At 38.5% G+C, this 27,560-nt stretch overlaps 1 protein-coding gene across 4 annotated transcripts in view; it reads right to left on the reverse strand.

The window, feature by feature from the left end:
- Positions 1–27,560, reverse strand: part of HOMER2 (homer scaffold protein 2) — a 153,640-nt gene that overhangs the window by 54,229 nt on the left and 71,851 nt on the right. For all 4 annotated transcript variants that reach the window (XM_020966345.2, XM_020966333.2, XM_020966351.2 and 1 more), the window contains exon 2: positions 16,200–16,356. In XM_020966345.2, coding sequence (XP_020822004.1) covers positions 16,200–16,356 — 157 coding nt within the window. The remainder of the gene's footprint in view (positions 1–16,199; positions 16,357–27,560) is intronic.

A 27,560-nucleotide genomic window follows, 5' to 3' on the forward strand; every position in this document is an offset into this window, starting at 1 on the left:
GTTGTTGTATATGAATGTAATGGAATACTATTGTGCTATAAGAAATGATGAGCACGAAGACTTCAGAAAAACCTGGAAAGACTTGTATGGACTGATGCTGAATGAAGTGAGCAGAACCAGGGGAACGTTGTACACAGTAACAGCTACGTTGTATGATAACTCACATTGATAGACTTAGCCCTTCTCAGCAATGTAAGGATCTAAGACATCTCCAAAGATGATGGAAAATGCTATCCACATTCAAAGAAAGAACTATGGAGTATGAATGCAGATCGAAGCATACTACTTGCTATTTTTTTTTCTTCTGTTGTGTTTTGTTTCCTCTCTCTGGTGGTTCCTCCTATTGGTTATAATTCTTCCTTATAACATCACTAATGTGAAAATGTGTTTAATAGGAATGTATATGGATAGCTTATATTAGATTATGAGCTGTCTTGGGTAGGAAAGTGGGGAGGGAGAGGGAGAAAAATTTAAAACTCAAAAGCCTATGGAAGTGATTGTTGATAAATCAAAATAAATTGATAAAAAAAAGATTTGCCAAACAGCAAGAGTTCTATAGTTTACTCCATCCTTTCTTAATAACCTACCTGATGTAGGTAGGCGTAGGTATACTATATATCCCTACCTACCTTATGGATAATCTGTTGGGCAAATGATTTTGTAGAAGCAGCTTAGTGGCATCTAGAGTACTAGAATTAGAGTCAGGAAGACCTCAGCTGCAATCTTGCCTCTCAGATATTAAGCAGCTCACTAAACCCAGTAAAATCACCTCTGTCAGCTTCAGTTTCCTCATCTGTAAAATGGCAATAATAAAAGTATCTATCTCACAAGGTTGCAGTGAGGATGAAATGAGGTAATATTTGTAAAACATTTTGCATGCTATTTAAATGTTAGCCATTAACATTATTACTGCCATCATATATATGAAGAAACAGTGACCCAGAGAACAGAATTGATTTGCTCAAGTTCACTGAGCCAGGATTTGAATTCAGTTTTTCTCATTCAAAATAGTGCTCTTTTCACTCTCCTACACAGCCTCAGGGAAGTTATAAGCAGAGGAAAAATAAATTCACCAGACATTAGATGCCACTAATAAAAAGATCTGTTCTTTTCTATTTTTGCATATTTATTTTTTAGATCAGACCTCTGATTTCATTATATAAGGGGGTAACTGTACCTTCTCTCCCTCTGCACACACTAATACAGCACGCATAGAGCTGAGCTGAGCTCCTTTGATTCAATGACCAATAAAGGAATTTCTTCATCACCACAAAGGTCAAGTCTTTCAGTGCTGAACCATATGTAACACTCAAGTGACTAGGAGAGCTCATCTCAGCTCTACTCATCCTCTGATAGAAAATTCTCTGGCCAGAGAAGACAGGCTGAGGAACATCCCTGGTTGTCAACATTATAATTAGCATAAAGAATTTCCATTGAATAAACTCCCTCAACTAAAGCAGATCTGATGTGAAAAAGGTCTGTGTGTTAGTTGCTTAGGATACCAAGAAATCAAATGACTTATCTAGGATCATGGAGCTTGCATTTTTCAGTGTTAGCACTTGAACCCAGGTTGTCCTGAGTTAGAGGCCAGCTCTAGGTTTTAAATTAAAGATTGTTGAACTTGAATCTTAGGCTCTGATACCAAATAGAAGGGCAATAGAGATTTTTCTTGATATTTCTATCAGTATTATAAAAATGCTTCTATCATTATAATCTTTGGAAAGTGTGAAAAAGAAAAACATACAGTTAATATGGTAAATAGCAAGGCATATATAGAGACTTATGGTAGATGTTAGTACCAATAACTTGCACACAAGTAGCAGCATTAAATATGCCGACTAGCAAATATATAATCAGAAAAAAAAAGATGGGCTTTTCATGTAGTGAAAACAATTGTCAGATGGACAGTCCAAAGTTGCAGTAGACATACCAGATATAAAAAGACCCAGAGAGGAATGTCCAGCACTCTGCGTAGATACTCTATGATGGATTTATGGAAGGATCTACAAATATGGAGATGATGGCTTCAATGAAGAATAGTTAAAAGTCAGGCTTAATCATAATAACCATATTGGAGCAACTTTTCTCAGTGAGTTATTTGTAGTACACGAAAAGACAGGCTCTCCAAAGCATTGTGCTTCATATAAACTGTGCTATATAAAGAGTTCTTACAGTTCATTGTACTATATAAATAGTTCTTACAGAACCTGGAAAAAAGAAATTGCCTCTCACAGCAAATTATGGGGTAATGGAAAGCACCAGCTTTACAGTCGGGGTTTTACTCCACAAGTTCAGATTATGTCATCATTAGTAAAGTGAGTTCTTAATATGTAGAAATGAAAGGACAGAGACTGGAGAAAAGAAGACAAAATGCAAAGAGCATTTTGGCTTTTAAGTAGGGAGTACTTATCCTTGGAGCAGCCATATTATGGTGACTATCTTCAGGCTAAACCTTGACTCTGTGGGTGCTATTACCTTCATCAGTTAAGATAAAATTTGAAGAAAAGGCTTTTATTAGGCTTGTGGCAGAATCAAATCAAAGCCAAGTTCCAAGTGGGAACTGCCTATAACATACACTCTGGATCCTAAATTATACACTAGCATCAGTGCTCTCAAAACCTACAGTACTAAGGAGACTCCCACGTATAAAACAGCTTAATGATTGGGAAATTCAGCTCATATTCATCTCAAAGGCATCAACAAAACACCAAAGCAGGATACCAGTAAACTTAAATGATCATGGTCACAGCCAAAATAAACTAATTAATTCATTGAACAAAAATTGCTTGTGCTAGGAACAGAGGAAATTACAAAAGAATTCAAATGAATAAGTAAACTGAGTAGCCTTTAAAAAGATATAATTCGCAAGCCTAGGGCCAAGGAGTTTAGCAAGACCCTATTGAATGAAATTGAATTCTTTTGAGCAGTGTGATCTGAGTGGTTCAGGGCCAAGTCCCACTTCAAAATATTTCCTTTATCATTCTCAATGCCTAAAGTTCCACCAAAAGAACACCCTTCTTTAGTTTTCAGGCACTAGTCTCCTGCCAAAGTGTAAAAGCCTCATGCAGCTTACTTATCATTGAAATGGGGGAAAATAAGACACACAGAAAAATACAATTGTTTACATAATCTGAGGCAGTATTAAGTATCCAGAGAGTGATACAGATAATGAGTTGCCACCAGAGAATGGGTGAAGTTGGAGTATATTCTACATTGTTGTTATTTGTCCGTCACTCTCGAAAAGGGACCAGGGCATCAAGAAAGTGATACCATGACTTGCAAATGGATTGGATTTAAGTATGGAGAGCTTTGTGCAAAGTCACCAGCCTCCGAAGCCATCTCGGTCCAGTGGATCAGAACAACTGGAGATGGCCCAGGATATAATGGGGAACCTTGGCCTTTTCAAGCTAAGGTCTTTGACAGGTCTCAGTTTGACTAAGGCAATGTCCATTCATTGATTAAGGCTAGGTAAGAAATAAGGCAAAGAATGACTCACTGAATATCTCACATAAGGCCTAATAGAAAGTGGAGACGTGAGGTGGACCTTGAAGGCCAGATCAATTTAGGTAAGCTGTTGAGTGAGGGGAAAATCATTCTAAGACAGAGAAAAAAAGGATTGCAGATAGGAATGAGTATTCAGGACACAGTGAGGGGACCGGGATAGCTTCAATGGAGCAGTCATAGACTGCTAGAGCTGACAGGGATCTCAGGGATCAATTAGTGCAATGCTGCCATTTTACAGGCTAGGAAACTGAGGTCTTTCCAGGTGAAGTGACTTGCCTAAGGTCACACAACTAGTATATGGAAGAAGTAGGATTCAAAGTCAGGTTCCTGACTCCAAAGCCTAAACCCAATGTTTCTTCCACATTATGATTCATGTTGGGAAGAAAGAAATAAGGTTGGAAAGGTGGGCTGGTAATTGACTGTAATGGGTCTTGAATGCCAAGGTAATGAGTTAGGACTTCATCCTATAAGCAGTAGAGAAGCATTAGATGAAAATTATAATCCAAGTACTTATGTTTTTCAGGTATTTAGCAGAAGAGAAGAGTGGATAGAACACTAGACTTGACGTCAGAATAGCTAGGATCAAGTTTTACTTCAGATACTTATTAACTATGTGATCAAGAACAAGTGGTTTCAATTCTCAGAGCTTCAGTTCTGTCTTCTATAAAAAAAAAAAAAGTCCTGTTTGTACATTCCCCTCACATGGTGTTTGTGAGGAATGTGCTGGCCAAACCAAGTGTTCTATAAAAGTGAGTTGTTACTGTTATTAGGTAGAAGTGGGTCATTGGGCACAACAGACAATAGTGGTGATGATTCGGAGCAGTGATACATTCAGATTATACAGATAAACATGAAGAGAAGCTGATGGAGGGATCAATGGTCTGGAATTTGACAGGACAGGCTGATGCCTTCCTTTCCATATATAGGTGACCCTCTCTCACAGCCAAGTGCCTAGAGAACATTTCCACTTGGATGTCCAACTAGTACCTGAAATTCAATACCACGAAACACTGAACGCATTCCCCTATGCTGATCTTGACATCGCATGACCTGAGTATGAATGCTGAATCTGTCTCTTACTACTTGGTGTAACTGAACAAATCACTTGGCCTCTCTGGGACAGTTTGCTCATTTGTAAAAAGAAGGGCCTGGACTTAATGACCTCTAAGGTTCCTTCCAGGCCTACATCTATGGTCTCTGGAATTAGATCCCCTTACCAATTTTCCTATTTCTATTATTTAAATCATCACAACCCTATGCTTTTTCTGAGAATAACCCAAAGGTTATTATCAGCCCAAGTAACCTTGCGATAATTTGTTGCTGACACCTTCCCATTTCTACATAAGCATCCCCTATTCTAGTTAGTACTCTTTACTCTCATGCTATTCTCTAGTTACCCAGGGATCCCCAATCTGAGACTCCATAGGCCTCTATTATGTGCTACCCCTAAACAAAACCCAATTGCAGCTGTCACTTTACAAAAGCCTTGGCAAATCCACATCTAGGTAGTAAGAGCTTATAAAGTTTAACATATCATTTCTCCTAGGAATGTTTGCATGTTAATTGGGGACAATATTGAAAGAAGGAAATCCTAATGGTGGAATTTTAAGCATCAGGAACCAGTAGGGAAAATGTTTTGGTTGAGATTTTTCCCCGGAGTCCCTCAAATAACATTATTCAAAGGAATTTGGTTTCTTGTACTAGGCATACCTTCCTTTATCATTCACTCAAGTCTTGTGCATTAGGCCATTTGAAATTTGCAAGACTACTCAACAGTGAGATAATCAAAAGAATATTTGAAGTCAGACACCCCTCTGGCACTTACTAGGTTTGATACCAAATGAGTCCCTCTTTTTTCTCCTGGTCCTCACTTTCCTTATCTCTGAAATGGGGATAATAATACTTTAATACCTAACCTCACAGGTTTGCCATGAAGATCAAATAAAACACACACACACACACACACACACATACAAGGTACAGAATGGTAAAGCTAAAGTACTACATAAATGTGACTTTTTTTGAGTTCTATTTTTTTCTCCTATTTTTAGCTCAGTCTCTGAAACCTGGGAGGAGATCACTTACAGCCAAGAAGCTGTTTAAAGCTAAGAGGACACATTGTTCGATGAAACAACTATTTAAGTTATTAGGTATTTTGTTTTTCCCCGCTGCATTGCCAGAGGTATCTGGCGTTCGGAAATGCCTACACAACTGCTAAAAGTGTCGGCAAGTTAATGCTGCAGCTATTCTAATGGTCAGCGGCCATGGCAGCTGAAGAGTTATTTATAAAGTCAACTGCTTTGTTCACTGCTGTGTTTGCTCATCCAGGGAGCTCGTTCTGGTGTGAGATTTCAGTGATTTTTTTTTAAAGCTATCACTTCTTCAGTGTCTCATCTCGTTGGGTCATAACATGAAGGATGTGTTTTAATAACCAACAAAAAAAAATGTTCTCAGAACAGTAATGATTCTGAGCCACAAAAGATATAAGTGATATGTGAAACAACAGAATATAAAATATGTCTATAAAGCAGAGAGACAGATTTCTTTTTCAATTCTAGAATTTATATATCCAAATGAGGGTTATTCTTCAAAGTGCTCACCTTGGGAAGATAGAGCTCACTGGTCCAAAAATAGGCTGCCACTTTCCCACTTTCCCATCCCAGGAAAATAAAATCTATTCAAAAAGAACTTCACTCTGCTATTTATTATATTACCTGCGCAACCCTGGACAGGCACTTAATCTCTTTAAGCCCCATTTGTGAGGCTGTAAATTTAGGTAGATTAGATGATCTGAGATTTCTCTGAGTTCTAAATCCTATGATATTATGAACACATACAAATATATACTGAAAAATAACCAATAAATACCCTCCCTCATATAATTATTCCTATTTTACCCAATCCCTGACATACGTACTCCTTACCTGGTTTTAACTCTATTGTCTATAGCTTTAGTTCTCACCCTCACTACCCCCCTATGTTGCTTTGAGTCCTGATCTTTCACTGTATTTATCATGCCAATCCATCATGGCCAAACTTGGAATATAATCAGAGGCTACTTTCTCTGTTTCCATTGCCAAGTCCCAAGGTAGAATGCTAAGAAAAGACACAAAACTGTGCACATCTAGTCCACTGCAAATTGACATTGTCCTGTTTCACATGAACCCTACCACTGTTAGCAACCCTATTAGTTTATCCCTTGGTTTCTTTCTTAGTATGTCTACAAAAATTATTTCTCTTACTTTCCTGAAGCTTCTACTCACTCCCACAGGAGCCTGCACTCTTGGTGGGTAACTCTACCACTTTACTCAAGACAAGGTCATCCATAGCTACCTTATTGTCTAAAAGAAGTAGGTAAGGGAAAAGGCTGAAGGCAGGAAGACCTGCTACAGGGTCACTGTAATAGCCCAAGCATGAAGTAGCTAGGGTCAGAATACGGGTGTGGTAACAGCAATAGTAAGGATAGTAATTGATATAGTGATTGATGAAATTTAGTGACAAAAGAACTGTTAATATTTGATGATGATTGTATATTAAGGGTGTTAATGAGGAATTTTTTTGTTTACCAAGTTTTAATTCTAGGTGATTAAGAAAGGATAGTATAATCGAATGAATGAATGAATGAATGAAAAAGCACTTATGTTGAAGAAATTGCTAAGCATTGGGAATACAAATATTTTTTAAACATAGTTCTTGCCTTCAAGTAGTTTACATTCCACTAAGGGAAGACAACGTTTATAGAGGGGACCAGAGAAGTGCTTTGCTCTAAAACTTAGAGAGCTAAGTGGCTCAGGGTATAGAGCCCCTGGCCTGAAGTCAGGAAGACCCAAGTTCATATCTGGCCCCAGATACTTACTAGCTGTGTGACTCTGGTTAAGTCACTTAACTGTCTTTGTCTCATTTCCTCATCTGTAAAATGAGCTGGAGAAGGAAATGGCAAACCACTCCAATATCTTTGTCTAGAAGGGGGTCACAAAGAGTCAGACAGGACTGAAAATGACTAAACAACAAAAGCCAGATTGGATGGCTGAATGGGATATGAAACAGAAGCATGGTCTGGTTAGTAGGGTCATCTCATAGATGCAGTGGGATTGGGTTGGACTCAGCGGTGAAAGCTCTGAAAATTAGTGGATTATCTTCAAGTGCTGAAACATGGATTCAGAAAGGCTCAGGTATTTTCAAGTGACAGCAAGACACCCACATGGAAATATCCAATGGACAGTTAGAATTATGAAACAAGAGGTGTAAAGGGGGGAATCATCACCATCAAGGTAATCCCTGAAGCCATCAGAGCAGAAAAGCTTACAGAGGAAGAAGCTGTAGAGAGAAAGAAACAAAAGATTGAACCATGAGGGATGCCTACACTATTAGGGAATTGGGAGAAAATCTAGAAATGGCACAGTTGGAGAGGTAGGAATAAAACAAAAAGAGCTTATAATCACAGAGAGAAGGAGAGACTTTCTTTTTTTTTTTGGTTGGGCCATGGGGGTTAAGTGACTTGCCCAGGGTCACACAGCTAGTAAGTGTTATGTGTCTGAGGCCAGATTTGAACTCAGGTCTTCCTGAATCCAGGGCTGGTGCTCTATGAGAAGGAGAGACTTTCAAGGAAGGGGTTAGTCAACAGTGTCAACCACAATAAAGGTTCAAGGCAAATAGAGGTCATGAAAAAAGCCAGTGGATTTGGAAAGAATTAAGTCATTGGTAACTTTGGAGAAAACAATTTAATAAAATAGTAGAGAAAGGAATCAGATCAAAGGGAATTAAGGAAGTTAACAGTATCACATGAATAACTGAAAAAACTTTATCCTTCTACTAGGTATCCATTTACGTACTGTCCTACACACTGACACAAACACAAGCAAGAAAGAAAGTTCCTTCCATCAAGAATACATTTTCATGGAGGGTAGAGACAGCACAAAGAGGGGCTAGAGAGCAGGGAGGAGTGTCATGGTTTGGAAATGGCTGAGAAGTGTCTTGGTGACCTGGTTCTGGGCAAGACAGGATGAAAGCTCCCCTATGAGAGCCCAGGGTCCCGGGGGCATAGTCCCAGTTCTGGTGGGAGAGGGATGTGGGAAATGCGCCAGAGTGGAAGCAATATGGTGTGATGTATCGGACAAAAAAGTTAACGTGACCTTAGGTTGTATCAGTAGATGCATAACGTCCACAACAAGAAAGGTAATAGTAGACTCAGTACTGGCCAGGCATTGAGCAAAATGAATACATCTTGTATTTGTTCTCTCCTAGGTATCATATTTGAAATAGAATACTAAGAAGCTAGAGGATGTCTAGAGGAAGGTGGATCAGGTTGTGAGGAGATTCAGGACCATGTTAAAGTGAGGGATAATTTAGGAAACTGGTGATTGATAACTTATGTATCTTCAAATAATTAAAGATCAACAGGTGGAAAAGGGAACAGATCTGACTGATACAATCCTGTCTTCCGAAGCCATCTAACATAACGGAGAGATTTGGGGATCAATGTGGTACAGCTCAAAGTACTGGATTTGAAGCTAATCCCAGACTTGCTTCTTACCACCTATGTGAACTTGAGCAAATCATGTAAACTTTCTGGATCTTCACTCTCTTTTCTATAAAATGAAGGAGAAGGGAGGTAGATTTCATGATCTCTAAGCTTTAAAGATTCTGCTGTTATGAAGCTATAGAGGAGATTTGTGCATCGGATGGAAGATTAGACCAGGTGACCTCTAAGCTCCCTGTCTTTCAGAAGCTATGACTCAGGCAGAATGGGTGGTGAGAATTGGAGGCACTACTCTTTCAACAAATTTGGTTGTGCAAGAAAAGCAAGGAGGAAAATACTGGAGGGGGCAAGAAGTTCAAGTAAAGTTATTATTTTTTTTTGGACAGTGATATGTATGTCTGAAGGCAGGGGAAAAAGAGTCAAAGGAAAGATTCCATTACTAAAGGAGAAGACATATATATGAACAAGATTTCTCAGGAGTTGTCAAGCCATCTTCAGCATCATCAGGTCTAAGGCACAGGTAGAGAAGTCAGCATAACAGAGGAAAAAGAGGACTTCCTCTGAAAGTTAAGTGAAGGATGAAATAACTCAAGAAATATATGTCTAGGAAAGTGAAAATGAATAAGACTATGTCTTATCTAGACTTTATATCTCCTCTATTACTTATCACCATGCTATGGAAATTATACACGTGAGGCAGCTATATGGCACAGTGAATAGAGCATTGGCTCTGGAGTCAGGAGGACCTGAGTTCAAACCCAGCTTCAGACACTTACTAGATGTTTTTGTCTGCCTCAGTTTCCTCATTTGTAAAATGAGCTGGAGAAGGAACTGGCAAGAGAAGGAAATGGGATTTTCCCCCAGATAGGATCATGAAGAGTCAGACACAACTGAAAATGAATGAACAACAAAATGCACATTATACAGATTCAAAAATGTTTGCTGAGTTGATGAATTGAGATATATGAACAATGTTATTCTGGGTTAATTGCCAGACATGAAATCATTGACCAAGATCAAATTTGGCAGGGGGAGGAACAGTGAAAGTGTTCTTGGGCTGGTGACTGTCACAGCGGATACAATAGATCAGATGAACAAAGAAATCTGGGGTCATAGTTAAAGCAGCACTGATGTAGATGGTCATGGAGTCTAGGTTGGTGAAGGGATTGAGGTTAACCAAGAGAGGAATTATAGTTTAGATAAACTAAATTGGGTGAGGTCTTAGTGAAGCCAAGGAATAAAAAAAATAAAATAAAATAAAACAACCATGAGGGAGGAACTGTGGTTCGGGTTGTGGGATTGACAATAGGTTAAAAAGCCATCATCAAAGAAAGCAATAATGAACCTCAGGATCTTGAAGGTGAACCAGTACCTTACAAACATGAGATTAATGGTATGCCTGTGCCTGTTTGTAATATTTCTGAAGTGGAGATAGAGGAGCAGCAGCATTGAGGAGGACATGGGTAACCCCTGACTAATGACCAATATGAATGTTGACATCATCAAGGATGACAGCAGGGAACAGGAGGGAGCCAGGCACGAATACCTTCTATTAAGGTAGAAAAGGTGTAAGGTAAATAATGATGTCAATAATTTCAAATGGGTAATATAAACAGATAAAATAAATCCCTCAAATAAAGTCCTCACATCACAGTCCATATTATCGTTCCCTAATTTGAACTTTGACAGACTTTGCCTATCTACTTGCATGCTTCCCTGGCTTCTTTTACCATTTAGTACTTAAGATTCTGCATGCCCCAGGATGGGACAGAGACCAAAAGACCTAATTTCTCCATGGTTTTAGGCCCCCTACTCTTTTAAAATAAGTATACTTTGACTGGATTGAAATGGAAAAATCCTAGACTTGGATCTGAAGATTTTGATTAGAATCTTGACTTTGCCTCTTATTAGCTAAGTAATCATACCTCTACCTCCTTATCTGTAAATGAGAATAACAACTGCTCTATTTATATTACAAGGCTGTTGGGAGAATCAAATCACAGAGTGGATTTCATATCAAACGTTTTATAAATGTAAAATGCTATGTAAATTTCAAGTATCTTTATACTTCACAGTCTCCATGATCTCATTAATGTGGATATTCCCTCCACCAACAAAGATTGCAACCAATCCCTGCCTTCTCATACAGTGCAATTCTTATCCATATTCTTCCATAAATACTCCATAGAGGAACCACCCACCATGCTAGAGGCCCTCCTCCAAAGACTTGGCACATTTCAATGGGAACCAATAGAGCACATATGGTGCCCCTCTGGGATCCCTCATTTACGCTACAAAGCCAAGCCACCTCTATTTCAGATCATACATATCTTCAAGAATATCACTTATTTCACTCCTTGAATATAGATCATCACAGAAAATAAGCTGCAGCTCATTTGTGCCTGACCTCGCTCTCCTCCATTGGTTATGTAAAACATTACAATTAACATTTCTTTTTAAGATTTATTGATATTCTTTGTTTTTACATCACCTTTATTTCTGAAGATATTCCTCTTTCTCTTCCCATAAGGACATCATTTATAATAAAGAATTTTTAAAAAGAAACAGAAAAAAAAGTAGTTTGGCCAAATTAATAGGTACATTAACTAAATTTGATATTAAATGTAACATTTAGTGCCTGCAGTCCTCAAAGCCATTTCTGCAAGGAATGGAGGGAAGTACATTCTGTCATCTCATCTTCAGAACCAAAGCTTGATTATTATAATTACAAAGTGATCAGTTCCATTTTTTTCTATTCCTTCCTACAATATTGTTGTAATCAGTTTGCATATATAACTTTCCTTGTTATGCTTACTTCACACTGCATCAATTTATGTCATTTTCTCCATACTTTTCCGAATTCTTTTTATTTATCATTTCTTAGTGCATAGTACAATACCATTACATTCATGTGCCTCAGTTTGTTTAGCCATTTCCCAATCAATGGGCAATTACTTTATTTCCAGTTCTTGACTATCACAAAAAGTGTCTTCATGAAAATTCAGTGTATTTGGGACATTTCTTCCTATCTGTTGTTCTTAGGGTATATGCCTAAGAATGGGAAATGTGGGTTAAAGAGTAAGAATGTTTTATGTTTTTTTAGGATAATTCCAAATTGCTTTCCATGATGGTTAGACAAATTCAATGCCCCACCAACAATGTATTAGTGTGCCCGTCCTCTCAGCCCCTCCAAGAATTGTCATTTTCCTTTACTGTCATCTTTGCCAATCTGATGGGCATGAGTTGTTTTGGCTTGCATTTTTCTTATTATTAAGCATTTTTATTCATTGAAAATGCAGTTTCATTACAGTAGGACCCTTACACTGAGCACCCTAGTACATTTTTGTAGGTATAGGATTCAATCCTACGTCTCCCTATCACTATTCCATTGACTCCTTAATGTCCAGATTTCAGGTCTACACTCAGCAAGCTTTATTCCAATGAATTAAGACACAAATAGTGTTACCCTTCAGACTTGTGCTGGACCTAGAGATGTATACTACCTTTCTACTGGTAAATAACAAGTTAACTAGTAGAACCTCAAAATGATTTTCCTTACCTCTGATGTGGGCTAATTTCTACCCTGTTCACTGTCTCTTTTATATATGGTAGGCCCTTATCTATACAGTCATACTGTCGCTAACACTTCACCAAGGCATCTAGGCCACCTCCAGTTGTCCTGATCTATTTCTCGCCACTGGACTCAGATGGCTCAGGAGGAGAGAGTGAGGCTAGTGGCTTTGCACAGCCCACTCTAACTTAAATCCAATTCACTTATAAGTCATGGCATCACCTCCCTGAAATCATGGTCATCTTCAAGAATGAAGGATGAACAACAAGCCATAATAGTTCAGCTAACAAGGCTGAAGTACTTTCTCTAGGAAAGTAGTTTTTATTTATAATTAAGTCCAATACATCCCTTGAGAGCACAACACTCCAAATTACAAGCACAAACTCATCTCAGGGGTAGTAGATGAACTAAAAGGATTAGCTGTTAATGGAAGAAAACAGGCCATCCTGAGTCACTATCCTGATTCAAAATGGCTTGGTGACACCCCAGGAGGGCTCAAGCTCAGCATCACAGAAATGATTTGGGGTTTAATAGCTAACCAACAGTCCCAAGAGAAAGTTTAAAATAAAAAAAAGGTAATTTGCCTATCATTGGGCATATCCAGCAAGTTCCTTTCCAACTCTAAATTCTTATGAAAGTTTAAATCCACATCATATCATCACAGCCTATTAGATCTAATATCAAGAAATATTTCTATACATACCCAAGATACAGCATGGCACAGGGGAAATAAATCAAGCTAAGAGTAAGGAGGGCTGAGTTTTCAATTTAGTGCTGTCACTATTTAGCTACCTAGCCTTGGGCAAGTCATCTCACCATTATGGGCTTCAGTTTCCTCATTTTTCAAGTAAGAAACTTGGGCCAGATTCTCACTAAGGCTCCTTTTATCTATGTGATTCTATAATTCAAAAAATGTAAGGAAGAGTGTTATAAAGAATCACAGAAGAAAAAAGGAATATAGTCTACAAGTACTTTGAGGGCACAGGCCTCATCTTACACATCTTTCTTGGGAATAACAGTGTCCCCCAAATCACCAGATCTACTTCCAGCCAAAACTCTACAGCTCTTGTTGAGGGGGAGAAATCATTGTGAAGAGGGGGTTCACACTCCTCATCGCCACCAGAAACAAATGGCCAGCAATAATCAGGTAGACACAGGAGTCCTGGGAGTGGCAGTATTTCCCAGACCACTGGTCTTGCTTCTAGATCAGTGCTCAAAGCCAGCATCAGAGGAAGCAACGGCTGAGGAGTCAAGTCAGCTAACCCGAAGCAGCAAAGTCCCCTGAAGGAGAGACAGGAGACAGCCTGTACCAGGCAAATCAAATCACCACCACCATCACTACTTTAACCATCATTTCCTCTTAGAACTAAATGGAAATAAGCCAAGACTCTGAGCCCAAGAGCCCTGGAAATAACAATATTCCCTAAACCACCAGACCTGCTTCTAGCCCAGCTCCCGCAGCAATCATTCAGGGGATAAGTCATTGCAAAAAGGGATATACATTCTTCCTCACCATCAGTGACAACTGCTGACCAAATGCCAATAACATTCAAACAAGCATAGGAGCCCTGGCTGTGGCAGCACCTCCGAAACCACCAGTCCTGCTTCCAGACCATTTCCCAAAGTCATATCTGAAGAAGTAAGTCCAGAGGAGAAGGAGCCACTCATCTCCACCAATTGCCAACAAAATGCCAAACACCAGGCAGGCAAGCCAACCTAGCTGAAGCAGTATATGCCAGGCAGGTCAGACAATCACCATCACATGACCATGATTTCCCCTCAGACCCCAGTGAAGACAGCCCAGAATTGAACCCAAAGCCTTTGGAATAGCAATGCTTCTAGCCCAGAGTTCTCAGATGTCATCCTGAGAGGCAATCTCTGTCTAGATGCAGCCTGGCAACTGCTCCTGCAAGTGTTAACAGCCAGAGCTACTGAAAACCCAGAAAAGAAAGTTCTTGCCACCAAAGTCTTTAGCATTATCAAACAGTCCTATGTCAGAAACTGATATGATTTTATCAGTGGAAATACCATTAAGGAAGAGGCACTAACAGGTGCTTTGCTACTCCAACCTAAGAACAATGGGACCTTTCCATCTGACTTGCAGCTGAAACCTTCCATACGTATGTTGTTTCCTCCTTTTGAATCTAAGTGAGTTTCCTGAGAGCAGGGACTGTCTTGATTTTCTATTTGTATCTCAATCACTTAGCATGGTGCTTTGTACACAGTAAGCAATTAATAGATGCTTCACTCATTCTTTCAGATCCTTTGGAGTCTAGTGACATGCAGCTAGGTACACAGAACCTTGAAAACTTTCTATAACTGAAGAACTTAAGTCTTAAGGCAGGAGGTCACTAAACAGTAGGATCTAGTATTTTTTAAATTTTAAATAATATTTTATTTTTTCCCTAAATCAGTTGGGATGTATTATTAATCCAGATGACCTTCAAATAAGTTACTGCAATAATTCTCAAATTGGAGAGGGCAACACAGCCTGCAATAATACTTGCTATGGGCCCGCCATATCCAATCCAGACTGCTCAGACTTTACTGTGTTAAACAATGTTATAGAAAGATTCATCTGACAGTGACATAATGCATGACCTGGAAATGGAGTGGAACATGGAGGGGAAGAATCTAGTTAGGGGATTTCTATAAAAGTCCAAGCATGAGATAGTAAGGGTTTAGAGACTATGGTGGTAGTAACAGGAATCAAAAGAGGAGAAATAAAAGACATTTTGAAGACTTGAAAAGCTTAGTGACTAAGTAATTATTGGGTGAGAGAGAAATAGGATTCAATAATAACTCCCAGTTTTCATCTGAGAGACTAGAAACACAGAAATAGGAAAATCGAGAATGAGGAAAAGGTATTTTTTGTTGTTGGGAAAGTGAGAGGAAAGGTTAGGGATGACAGGTTTAGTTTTAGATATGCTCAGTTTGATGTGATATAGGCTAAGTGGAAAATGTCTAGGAGACAAAAGGACTGTTACTCAGAATGGGGTTCAGGGCTGGAAACGTAGATTACATAATTCTTGGGTCTAGTTTCATACGATTTTTAATTATTTTCTACAGAAACATTACATCATATAAGCATATGTGTCAGATTTGTGATTTCAAGGAACAAGATAAAGTTGTTACACACAGTTGATCTAATTACAACACATTTTGAGAGTATACTAATCCATTTAGTGGACATACTCACTTAAACCCAAAAATTCTGGATCTGCCATTCTGGATCTTGACTTTGGCTTGGCTCAGGGATCACACTCATTATATTAACTCAGTCACACAGTTAACTGCAATGCAGGCAACCTTATCTTTCCAAGTAATAGACAAATTGTGAATGGCCAGCAGATATGAGCAGCTATACAGTCCTTCATTGCACTAAAGCAGACAAAAAGGTCTGGGGTCTTTTGCTAGGTACCTTTGAGTAGCCAATCTGGAGTAGGTCAAATAAGACTCAATACAGGGTAAGTAAAAATCCCTTTGCAGTCAGGGACTGTACTTGTGAATATTCATCAGCCACTCTGTTGGTCTCTACCGGTATGTAACCCTGATCTCCCACCTTCCTCTGAGTGAAGGAGCCCTGGTAAATCAGCCTTCATCAACAGGTAGGCAGGTCACGAACATGCTACTGCACCCTCCTACCTTCGCTCCATCCACACTGATAATCCGATAGCTGTTTCTTGTGCTGTCATAGAAGTAGGAAACGGTGACTGCCTGCTTGCTTGCAGGCATCCAGTTCTTCTTAGTGCTGGGGTCTATTTGGAAGACATGTGCTCTGGTGGTGAAGATAGGTTGTTCTCTGGAATAGAGAGGGATAGGAGAAATAAACACTTGAGTTTGTAGAAGATGACACATTCTCTGCTTTTTCAAAGCTTGGCATAACAACAAGATTAAAAGAAGCTTGCCTTCAGTAATACTGGAATTAATGAGTCTCCCAGGAACAAAGCCAAAACAATGTTAAAAAAAAATATCAATAAATCATTCAAAGAAGTTTGTTGGTTGCTAGCTGCTATTGGCTCTGTGTGTGTGTGTGTGTGTGTGTGTGTGTGTGTGTGTGTTTTAAGCAGGTTGTAAAATTGCTGGGAGCTAGGGTAGTTAATTGATAATCTTAAGCAATTTTATATGTTGTTTTTTTAAACAACCTTGAGCTTTAAAGGCTTGGGTAAGGATAGGAGTCAGAAGGAGATGAAATCCATGTGCTTCCTCTTAGCCTGCAGGTTGGAGTTATCAACAAATCCATCTCATATCCTGTACAACTCATGTCCCCAAAGCCCCACTCAAACCACCTGCCAATGCAGAAAAGCAGGCCCACAGGAAAAAGCTCTGGTATGGGGGCATGGCCTTGGACTAGTCATTTAGCTCCAGTGGGCCTCAGTTTCCTTACTGCATAATAGAGAGTTGAACTAGATTATTTCTTTCCAGCTCTAAATCCCCTTATCCTATGACATAATGTTCTGTTTTCTTCAATGAATAGTTGTGGGTTATGTCATTCCCTTTTCCCTCCTCCCCTTCACAACCTTTCCCATTTCTATTTGTCAGAGGAACCACCATTCTCTCAGACACATCATCTTTGACTCATCCTTCTTCATCTCTATAACCAGTGGGGTACATAGTGCAACTATTTTTTGCTTCCAAAGTTCTCTGGTATCTATTCTGTCCATCCCTCTTCATTCCTACTGCCACCCCACCAGCTAGTCCATCCAGGACTCCATCATTTTATACCCAACTTACCACTTGTTTAATAGCCTCTCAGAGATATCTCACATACCACTACCAAACTGATATCTTTCTACCACACTCCTTCCTTTATATGGGCTCTCCTACAAATGGAACTACATTTTCTTCCCCTTGGTTGCCTGCATCCAACTCAAACACCTTTGTTTAATTTCTGAAGCTCCTTGATGAGTTGGTCCCATCCCACCTGTCCACGTTTATTTGCTACTACTCTTCAACATGAATACACCGTTTTACTCAGGCCAATTTCCTCATTATCCAAACTTGCTATGATATATTCTTTCCTTTCTGCCTGTGCTCATGCTTTACTTCTCCCAGGAAAGTATACCCTTCTTTTCTTCTTTTCTACCTAGTCAATTCCTACCCATTTCTTCAAGGTTCAGGGCAAGCCCTACCATTTTCTGAACTTCTATTACACTAATAATCTATACTATGCCACACTTACATTTTCTTTATTTCATGTCTTGACTATCCATCATAACGGACTTAAGGATAAAAATGGCTGCCTTTTATTTCTCATGCATTCTTCATCTGGCCTAACCAAGTGCTAGACACAAAGTAATAAATGTTCATTAAATCCTTGATTGATAGCCATTTAACAAGAATTTATTAAATTCTTGCTATGTACTTGCAGTCACAGATTTAGAAATAGAAAAGATTGTAGCATTGACCTGGTCCAAACTCCTCATTTTATCCTAGGAACTACTTCATAAACTGTAGTCCCATAAAGAAATTAATACTGAGGCAAGGCTTGGGGAGAGGCATATGTCTCTTCAGACTTTGCCTCTTAATTCCCCAAGGATGGGTCAAGTTCTACTGAATCATGGAAATATACATTGGAGAAGGTCTAGTACCATGGTCCACCCTAGAATGTAGGAAGTAACAATCTTAAGTGCAATGTTTTAAAATTAAGAACTAGTTAGTATGAATGTGTTCACTGTAACATTATTACACAGTTATTATACTCAAGCTGACAAGTCAGTTTTCATTCCAGTTAATTTATATTTCATTATGGTTCTCTGTTGTCAATTCAAGTACAGTATTTCTTAAAAGATCCAGAAATAATGAGATTCTGCCAGACGGTTAATTGAGGAAGAATGAAGAAGTCAAAGAATACATTAGAATATCTCTTTGATCCCTTCCTCTTTTCTTCCTTCAAAGTAGAGGAGAAGTATTCGGTTAGACAGAAAGAAACTGGGCTTCGCTGGACTAGCCTTCTCTGGGATGACTGTCTTAAATCTGGAGAATCCAAACTAAGCCTGATAGCTTTACTCATGCTGTTCTTTGAATGTTCAAAGCCTCTACCGTACATACACCCAGTCCTACCTTCCTATTCCAAAATCCTCTCCCTTCTTCAGGTCCCACTCAAGTTTCCTATTCCTATTTCCTTAGTGATCTTAAGCAAGCAGTATTCTGATTAGCAAAGCAATTCAAAATAAGGTCTATTTTCAGCTTCTACTTCCTACCTCATTCCCAGCTCCCCACCTAGACTTCCCAAGAGTCAAAATATATCAAATCGGCCCTGTAACCAAACACCATTAACTTCTGAAAGCAGCTAGGGACCCAATAAAGCTCAATAAAAACCAAAGTAGTCACTAGTGGAGAGAACATACACTGTCATAACAATCCCCAAGACAATTAGAATGATAAATCTGCAGTATGAATGGCCTCCTACTTTCAGTTGCCTATCCTGGGAAAGCTGCTCTTAAAAATTTCCCTTTAAAATTTGGTTTCAGAAATCTTCCTATGAGCAGATTAATATTTTAAACATGTTAATTTGAAAGATGGGAATCCTACTTAATTAATGCCAATATAAAAGTACCATAGTACTACCTTGTCCCTTAAAATATTGAAAATTTTTGCATTTTTGAAGATTTTTACATTGTAATATAATATTCTATTGGACTTGGTGCATGACATTCATGTTGAAATTTATGATTATCCTGAAAAATAGCATCTGATAGTTTCCTTTAGTTATGGGTTAGAAGCCCAAAGTATTATGACTGCTTTGATACAGTGATACAAACACTATTAAATATTGAAATTAATTTCTATAAAAAGTTGGTAATTTCACTAAAGAACCAATCATAGGATTATAGGAACATAGATCAAGAGTTGGAAGAGACCAAAGGTCATCTAAACAAGTATTTCTCTGTTTCCTAATTAAAGCGTAGTCACTGAATTTAATACAAGTCAGCCTGTGGGCTTCAAATATAAAAACTGTTAGTATTTAAAGCTGTTTTGTAAACTAGAGTGCTGATTCTTGAGTTAACATTTGGGCTAGGCTTTTTTCATTGCTTCAAATATTTATTGAATGCCTATTTTGTGCAAAGCTACAATCTGATAGGACTTGTATAAGACACTGATCCAATAATCAGATTATAAATATAAACCTTGTTTTCTGGAATGTGTTAATAATTTACCAGTATTCTTAACAATGATCACTTTAGCACGTCTTATATTTCCAAGTACTTGAACTGACATCATCTCATTTGACCCTTATATCATCCCTCTGAGATAGACAGAGCATGTATTTTCATTTTACAGATGAGGAAATCAAGGCTCAGAGGGATTACAGTGCTCTACCCAAGTTTACGTAGCTAGTAAGACACAGAACTGAGGTCCTCACCTGCATCAAACTGTAGGGTAGCACAAAGCAAATCATATAGGGAGATAGATTTTGGCTCAACATAAGGAAAACTTCTTAACAATGAGTTGTCCTAAGATCAAATGCTTCCTTGGGAATCAGAGGTTGCCTATCAACAGAGGTCCTTCAAGCAGAAGTTGGATAACTACTTGTTGGGGCTATTTCAGATGGGCTTCATGACTCAAGCAGGGGCTGGGCTGTAAGAACTCCAAAGTCTCTCTAGGCTTCTAGGATTCATTATTTACTTTTGTATATTTGATGTTACTTTGGTTAGCAATTAATTGTGTTTTATACAAAGTCTCCCCTTTTTGATCACAGAATGCATGGCAGAAAGAGCTCTGGCTTAATGGGAGATCCAGATTTGTGGATCTGACATTCACTAGTTGTCTGATCACAGGAAAGTCATATACTTCTGTGGCCTTACCTTAAGAGGCTAATAATGGTTGCACTGCCCATTGCACAAGGCACTTATATGGAAAACAATGTCATATATAACCTAACCGTAGTCTTTAAATCTTATTTTAAGGCTCCCTGATCTTTCAGAGCCAATTATCAAGACGGATTATTCAACTCCCACTAAAGCACCCCCTTCTCAACTTTGCAATTTAGTACTTCCATAACCTATGCAAGTCCAGTAAAATGGAAATACCATGAGGGCAGAGACAATTTCACTTTTGTCTTTGTATTCCCAGCATATTATATATAGTAGGTACTGAATTGATATTTGTCAAAGTAAACTAAAGTCACTTCCCCCCATGGGCTTTAGTTTCCTTCTAAGTAAAATAAGGAGGTGGGATAAGATTATTTCCAGATTTATTAGGATTTAAACACATGGTCCTACTAGAGTGCAGGTTCCCCACCCCTGTACTAGACTACAAACAACCTAAAATCAGACGCCATGTCACAGAATCATAGAATCAGGCCTGGAAGGGTCCTTGGAGGCCAGCAAGTCCAACCCTTCATTTTTCAGATGAGGTAGAGGGAAGTCAAGTAGCTTGACCAGGGTCACAGGTCTAGTAATTATGTGCAGCAAATCTGAACTCAGGTGAACTTTCTGACTCAAAGCAGGGCTCTATACCCAGAAAATTTTTTAAAAAAATTATTGTGTTTGTGGGCAAGTCAGCTAGCCTCTTCTTGCTACAGGCAACCCCCTAACATCATAAGTTCTAGAGAAAAGTACACAACTACATTGGTGATGTGAGTAGCCTCCCCTAAGCATATCCTAACCTGATGAAATCACAATCCCTATCCCTAATACATTGCCATAAATTTTAAAACTCTATACATATTTTGAATAAATACATAATTCCTAACTGATAAAAGTTTCTTAACAGAATATATCATTACAACTCATCCCCTTTGATGGAGGCACTGCTGTATAGACTTCAAACAGAATATCCAGCAGGCTAAAAATTATCAGTGCACCAACATTCATGGTAAAATCTATGGTTATATTAAGAAATAGCACCTGCTAGTTTTCTCTGGTTATTGATAGAGGAAGGCATCAGGGTTAGAGGCCCTGGAGTGTCAGAGCTGCTATTATGTTTTAGTGATACAAACACCATTAAACACTAAAATTATTTTCTTAGTGAAAATGTTATTTTCACTAAAGAACCATTATAGGATTACAGGAGCATAGATCATGAGCTAGAAGGGACCTTTGAGGTTATTTAAACAAATATTTCTCTGTTTCCTAACTGAGGTATAGAGTAATTGAATTTGGAACTAGAAAGGGCCTTGAAGGTCATCATCAAGCACCTTCATTTTCTGAAAGAAGAAGCTGAGATCCACAGTGTTAAAGCAACCAGCCCAAAGTTGTATGACACATTAATGGAACTACTGCTACCAGATCCCAGACCTCCTGACTCCTGGGGGTCAGTGTGTTTTTCTATTATCCTTTACACACACACACACACACACACACACACACAGTATTTATTTTTATAGCTTTCTAGTCAAAGATACTATCCACATTATAATATTACTACTTCCTATTTTATCATTTGGAACTGAAATAGTCAGAACAAATAGGAAACAAATTAAATTACACTAAGCCTCATTGCTACAAAGCCTCCTTGGTAAAAGAAACAGCAATAAGAACGGGAATAATCTAACCTTCCACACCGAATAAGGCAAAGCAGAAAAACAATGTAGGCCCACACTATGACTTGCAACTAGATGAGCAGCCCAGTGAATGAGTCCACAAATATGTTTTATCTTGAGCAAGTGCTATTGATGAACAATGAGCTAGGACTAAAATCAATTAGGGGATCAAGCTAGGTTGTATTGAGGAAACTGGGTGATGTTTTTGACAATCCTCAGATGCTCGCTGATACAAAATCCATTTCTTTAACACTAATACTCTTCAGTGAGGCTACATGACTATGAATCACGGAACATGATTATCTCAGGAAAATCAAGATTATAAGTGACCCAAGGGGCAATGAAATGCATGTGGTAGGCTTATGCTACTAACAGTGATTTGCACAGAGAAAGAACATAGTGGAAAATATAACTGAGGATACGTATGGCCACGAAAGTCTGTTTGTGGAACACGAATGAGAAATAGCAGATGGGCAGCTTGACTGCTACTCTGCTTCTCTCTTTTTGACGTATTAAAAGACTCACAGGGAAGCTGTTGAGTGAATTAGGCGGATCTTCTATGGAAGGTGATGGATAAGAATTGCACATAATGTGACATTATACAGGGGTAGGACACACGTTGGTGGATGAAATATACATCCTAAAGAAATGCCAGATCCTTCAAGGTATTAAAGAAATTTTAAAAGGCTAATTTCCATCTTAACAGCTAGATTTATGAATGAACTATCTCATTTCTAAATATAATATCACAGACCGGCAGAGGGAGTATCCATGCTGATGATATCACTGATTCACTAAAAAAAAAAAAAAGTAAAGACCATTATATAAAATTTTAATTTAGGAGAAATCCACATGTCTATCCACAGGTAAAGAAGGGGGAAACTCCTTACAACTTGACAGTTTAAAAGCTTTCTAAAAAAGCTGTGGAAAATGAGGAAGTTATTTAGAGCTGAAATATACCTAAGAACTTAGATTTTGGTGACAGTTGAAATCTAACTATCCTTATTTTCCTTTAAAGTTCAGCTCAAAGCTAACCTTCTGCATGAGGTCTGTCCTGTTTCCTTCAGCTTTTTTTTTTTGGTGAGGCAATTGGGGTTAAGTGACTTGCTCATGGTCACACACCTAGTAAGTGTCAAGTGTCTGAGGCTGGATCTGAACTCAGGTCCTCCTGACTCCAGGGCTCTGTGCACTGCTCCACCTAGCTGCCCCTCCCTAGACTTCCAATGCCTCCTACTGAAATGCCTTTCTGCTCACTCAGTAAATGCTTATTTGTGTATATGTTGTCTCCTAGGAGAGAATATAATTCCTTGAGGGCAGGGATTACAATATTTCATTTTTTGTTTTGTATCTCCAGTGCGTAGCTCAGCACAGGGAACATAATAAGCACTTAGTAAATGCTGATAGATTTTCCAAATGAGAAACCATTGAGGTCAGATTCTTTTCCTTTTTGCTGTTATCTTGTATTTCTTGTATCTGGCCTCAGACACTAGCTGTGTGACCCTGGGCAAGCCACGTAACCGTGTTTGCCTTAGTTTCCTCATCTGGAAAATGATATGGAGAAGAAAATGGGAAACCACTTCAGCATCTTTGCCAAGAAAACCCAAATGGGGTCACAGAGTCAGGCATGACTGAACAACAATAACAAAAATCCTGTACTTTGTTGACATAGAAGAAAATGGAATGAAAGAGAATATTTGCCAAAACCATTTCAACAAACAGCTTTCCCCTTCAAGTATAGTGAACCACTACCCTTGGACCCTAACATCACAGTGATTCACAGTGATTTAAAGGAAGTAGAAAAGAAACTAAAGCACAGACAGGAAAAGCAGCCAGAATGGACCAAACACATAGAAGAGATGTGTGCTGGAGGTAATACAGTTGTGAGGGCACTGGGGTACCAATAAACAAGGCATGGACTGATGGAAGGGAAGATTCCAGATCCACAAAGACGTGGGAAAAATTTCAGACCTTATTAATGAAAAAAGATAATCAAGAGAACTCAAAAAAACTGCCAACCTATTCTTCCATAGATACAAAAGTTTAATGAAAGTCATCTATACATAAGTTGAGGGCATCTCGCTGACAACATCAGCAGGGACAAAGGGGTTTTCACAAGCATAATCAGCAATAAATTTAACCATGTCACAGTTAACTGAGACATAACGAATAGAAGATGCCACTGTGTTTACATTTGTTGAAAAAGCATTGATTTGGCAGACTATACCAACACCTTCAAAGTGCTTTTACAGGAAGGTATGTCCATACACGTCAAAATCTTTCAGGTATCCTTGGATAACATCACAAACACAAAGACATATATCTGTTCTATGACCCAGTTACTGCTGTTGCTAAATGGCAGCACAATATGGAACATCATGGCCTCAAAAAGAAACTGGAGATAAATGTCACAGAGAGGGCAGTACATGGTGGGTGTAAACAGATTGTAACATATAACCAACAAGGAACTACTAAGAAGGACAAGAACAAATGATGTCATCAAGGAATTGTTGAATGAAGTTGAATGAAGAAGCTAAAGGAGATTATGTGGAATTTAGAGAATAACCAGAAGTTGTCTCTAATAATATTGGTTGCAATTGTCTGTCCATTTTGTATAATCCTCTTTCACATCTTCTCATAGGTTTTGGGAGGGAGGGGTCTATCAAATGTGCTAGAGGCCTTCTTCACTTTCCCTTGACAAAGTATTGAATATAACAGAACAAAAGAACAAAGCCCTGCAGCTTTTTCACAAAAACCTTCCACTACAACTTCACTTCATTGTTGTCTCTCTCTGGGTCTAGACATGAGTTCCAAATCTAAGCAAGCATGTTATTATTACACAGCCCAGGCCTTTCCATCTCATCCTAAAAGACACTTTGAAGGACTAACTGTCAAATGACTTGTTGAAACCCAGGTATATTATTTCTATTGTATTTACCTTGCTAATCTAGTAATCTTATCAAGAAAGGAAATGGGATTATTTTGGCATGACATACATATTCTCAATACATGCATGTTGATTTGTAGTGATCCATTGAATAAAAGTCCAAACCCAAAAGATATCCAGCAGTTTATGAATAAAAACATCACAATTGATTCTGTAAATACAGACCCTTCAAATTGTATTATAGTGAAGGGACAGCTAGGTGGCACAGTAGATAGAGCACTAGCCCTGGAGTCAGAAGGACCTGAGTTCAAATTCTGCCTCAGACACTCGACACTAGCCACTTACCCCAATTGTCTTGCCAAATGTGAATTAATACCTTTGCTTAGTTTAGTTAAAAAAGGATTAAATTACAATTTTGTTTTGTTTCATAGTATGGGAAAAGTCTATTTAACTTGCATGTGCAAAATGTTATGTTCAAAACACATACAGCCCATGTTAGTTGTGTATAAAAATAAGTCATTCATCTAGCCTCTGAAACTTAAGCAGGATGACATCATTACAGAACTAAAATATAAGACAGCTCAGAAGAAGCTGGTTCCAACTCCAAAGTTCATAGGGAGATTGGCTGTGAGCAGGAAATTGGAAGGGAGGCATTCTCCAGGAAAAAAAAAATCAAAAAAGAAAGAGGCTGCTTCAGAAAAAAAAAATCAGAGGATAGGTTTGAGTCAAGAAGAAGACTGCTTCAGGGTTTTCAGACTGAGGAAACTGGTTGCTGTGAACACTAAGGCAGAAATAAGCCAGAAACATTTTAAGACCTTGTGGTTCTCCACTTACTAGGAAAAATAAAGCAATATGAATAGAAACCTCTCAATGAAACTTTAATTAACAGTTGGAAATATGCTGTTAGAGAAAATTTATGGATGAAGTTATAAAAGTTAAAAGAAAATGTAGTTCATCTTGTTTTTTATTTTGTTTTCTTATTCTTTTGCCATATATTTCAGCAACATTTATCTGTGATGGATGAAGCTAATTACTTTGTTATGGTAAATATTTACTTATATTTCACATATACCCACACAGATGTGCATTTCCCTCAGGATTGTCTATTTTCCAGTTCTAAGACACAAGCCTAAATCCTGCGAAGGCTGAACTAGGAAAGAGGAAACATCAATTTATCTGGTGGCAGTAAATAGAGCAGAGGGCATGAGAAATAAACCCCTTTAGCATTTTTCCCAACCAATCCTCAGTGACAGGAACAATATACATGAAACGTAGGGAAGATGCCTTAATCAGGACTGGATGCAATACACATGGCTGTATGAGTTTTTCATTTCACAAATACTGTGCTATTTGCCCTGCTCCCGTTCCCTCATGCTCCAAATTCTCACCATGTCATTTGAATTCATCTCCTTTCTAGAGGCATGTGTCACCAAAGGGCTGTTTCATAACTATAGATAGTCTAAGCAACAAGAATACCTTCTTTTTCAGCAGATGTTTCAGTAAATGGAGGTCATGAATTCATGTCAAATATTTACCAAGTGCCTATTACGTGCACAAAACCATGCCAATTCTCCCCCTCTATTTTACCAAGGTTCTCCTAGTAAAAAAGATAATATTGGAGATAACATCTCAAATTTTTTTAAAAATTGAAAATTGCCTCCTAAGAGAATTAAGTTTTTAATTTTTTCTCCACATAAAAGGGGAAAATTAAAGACAGTTTTCTACATAAAGCCATATAAATAATTCTTCCTTGCTAATGACAAGCTTCCCTTTAGCTATTTTTTCCTCAATTGGTACCACTCCCCTCACTCAGCCTCCCCTCATCTTCTGCCTATGGCTCTATTTGCCCTTTTCTGGACAACTCTAGCTTCCGTATATCTCCATTGAGACATAGAATTGAGCACAGTACTCCAGGCATGACAGTGTTACAGTTTTACATCAGGGTGAGATGGTATTTTCTGGTTCTTCTTGATGTTACCCAGCATCTAATTGGCTACAGAAGCACATTGAGACACTATCCTGAGAGAATAATCTACATTGATTCACAGGTGCCTTTCCTGGGTCATGATTGATAGTTGAAAGTCTATTTTCTATGTATAACTTAGGGCTTTTTTTTAAATCCTTTAATGCATTATCTTTCACTTGCCCACATTAAAATTCTGCCACTTTTCCACCCACTTGCAGATTCATATTTTCTTTTGTAGTCTATCCTAGTCAGACTCAACACCCAGAAGAACTTGGTAGCATCTACAAACTAAGATATTGCTCTGTATTTCCTCCTCAAGATTATGAACAGCTAATGCAAATAAGCACGAAAAACTGAAGTACAATTTTAAGATGATCTAGTGTGAGACAGTGAATGCAGAACCAAGGAGACATCTTGGATATTCTGGTTTGGCCAAGGTGGTCCCAGCTAGGGTTAATTATGACCAATACAGAAAAGAATCACAGAGGTGGAGAGTTGGAAGGGACTTCAGTGGCCATCTAGTACAACCCATACACAAAAGGAATCCCATCCAATAAATGGTAATCTAGCTAAGGCCTTCATTTCTCATCAGCTGCTCTACTAGGTTTCTATGAACATCATCCCCCCCCCCCCCCCCGGGAAAAATTCATCAACTGAAATCTCATCATC

Source organism: Phascolarctos cinereus, unplaced genomic scaffold (assembly GCF_003287225.1).
Source record: "Phascolarctos cinereus isolate Bilbo 61053 unplaced genomic scaffold, phaCin_HiC Scaffold_3;HRSCAF=262, whole genome shotgun sequence".
NCBI classification, from domain to species: domain Eukaryota; kingdom Metazoa; phylum Chordata; class Mammalia; order Diprotodontia; family Phascolarctidae; genus Phascolarctos; species Phascolarctos cinereus.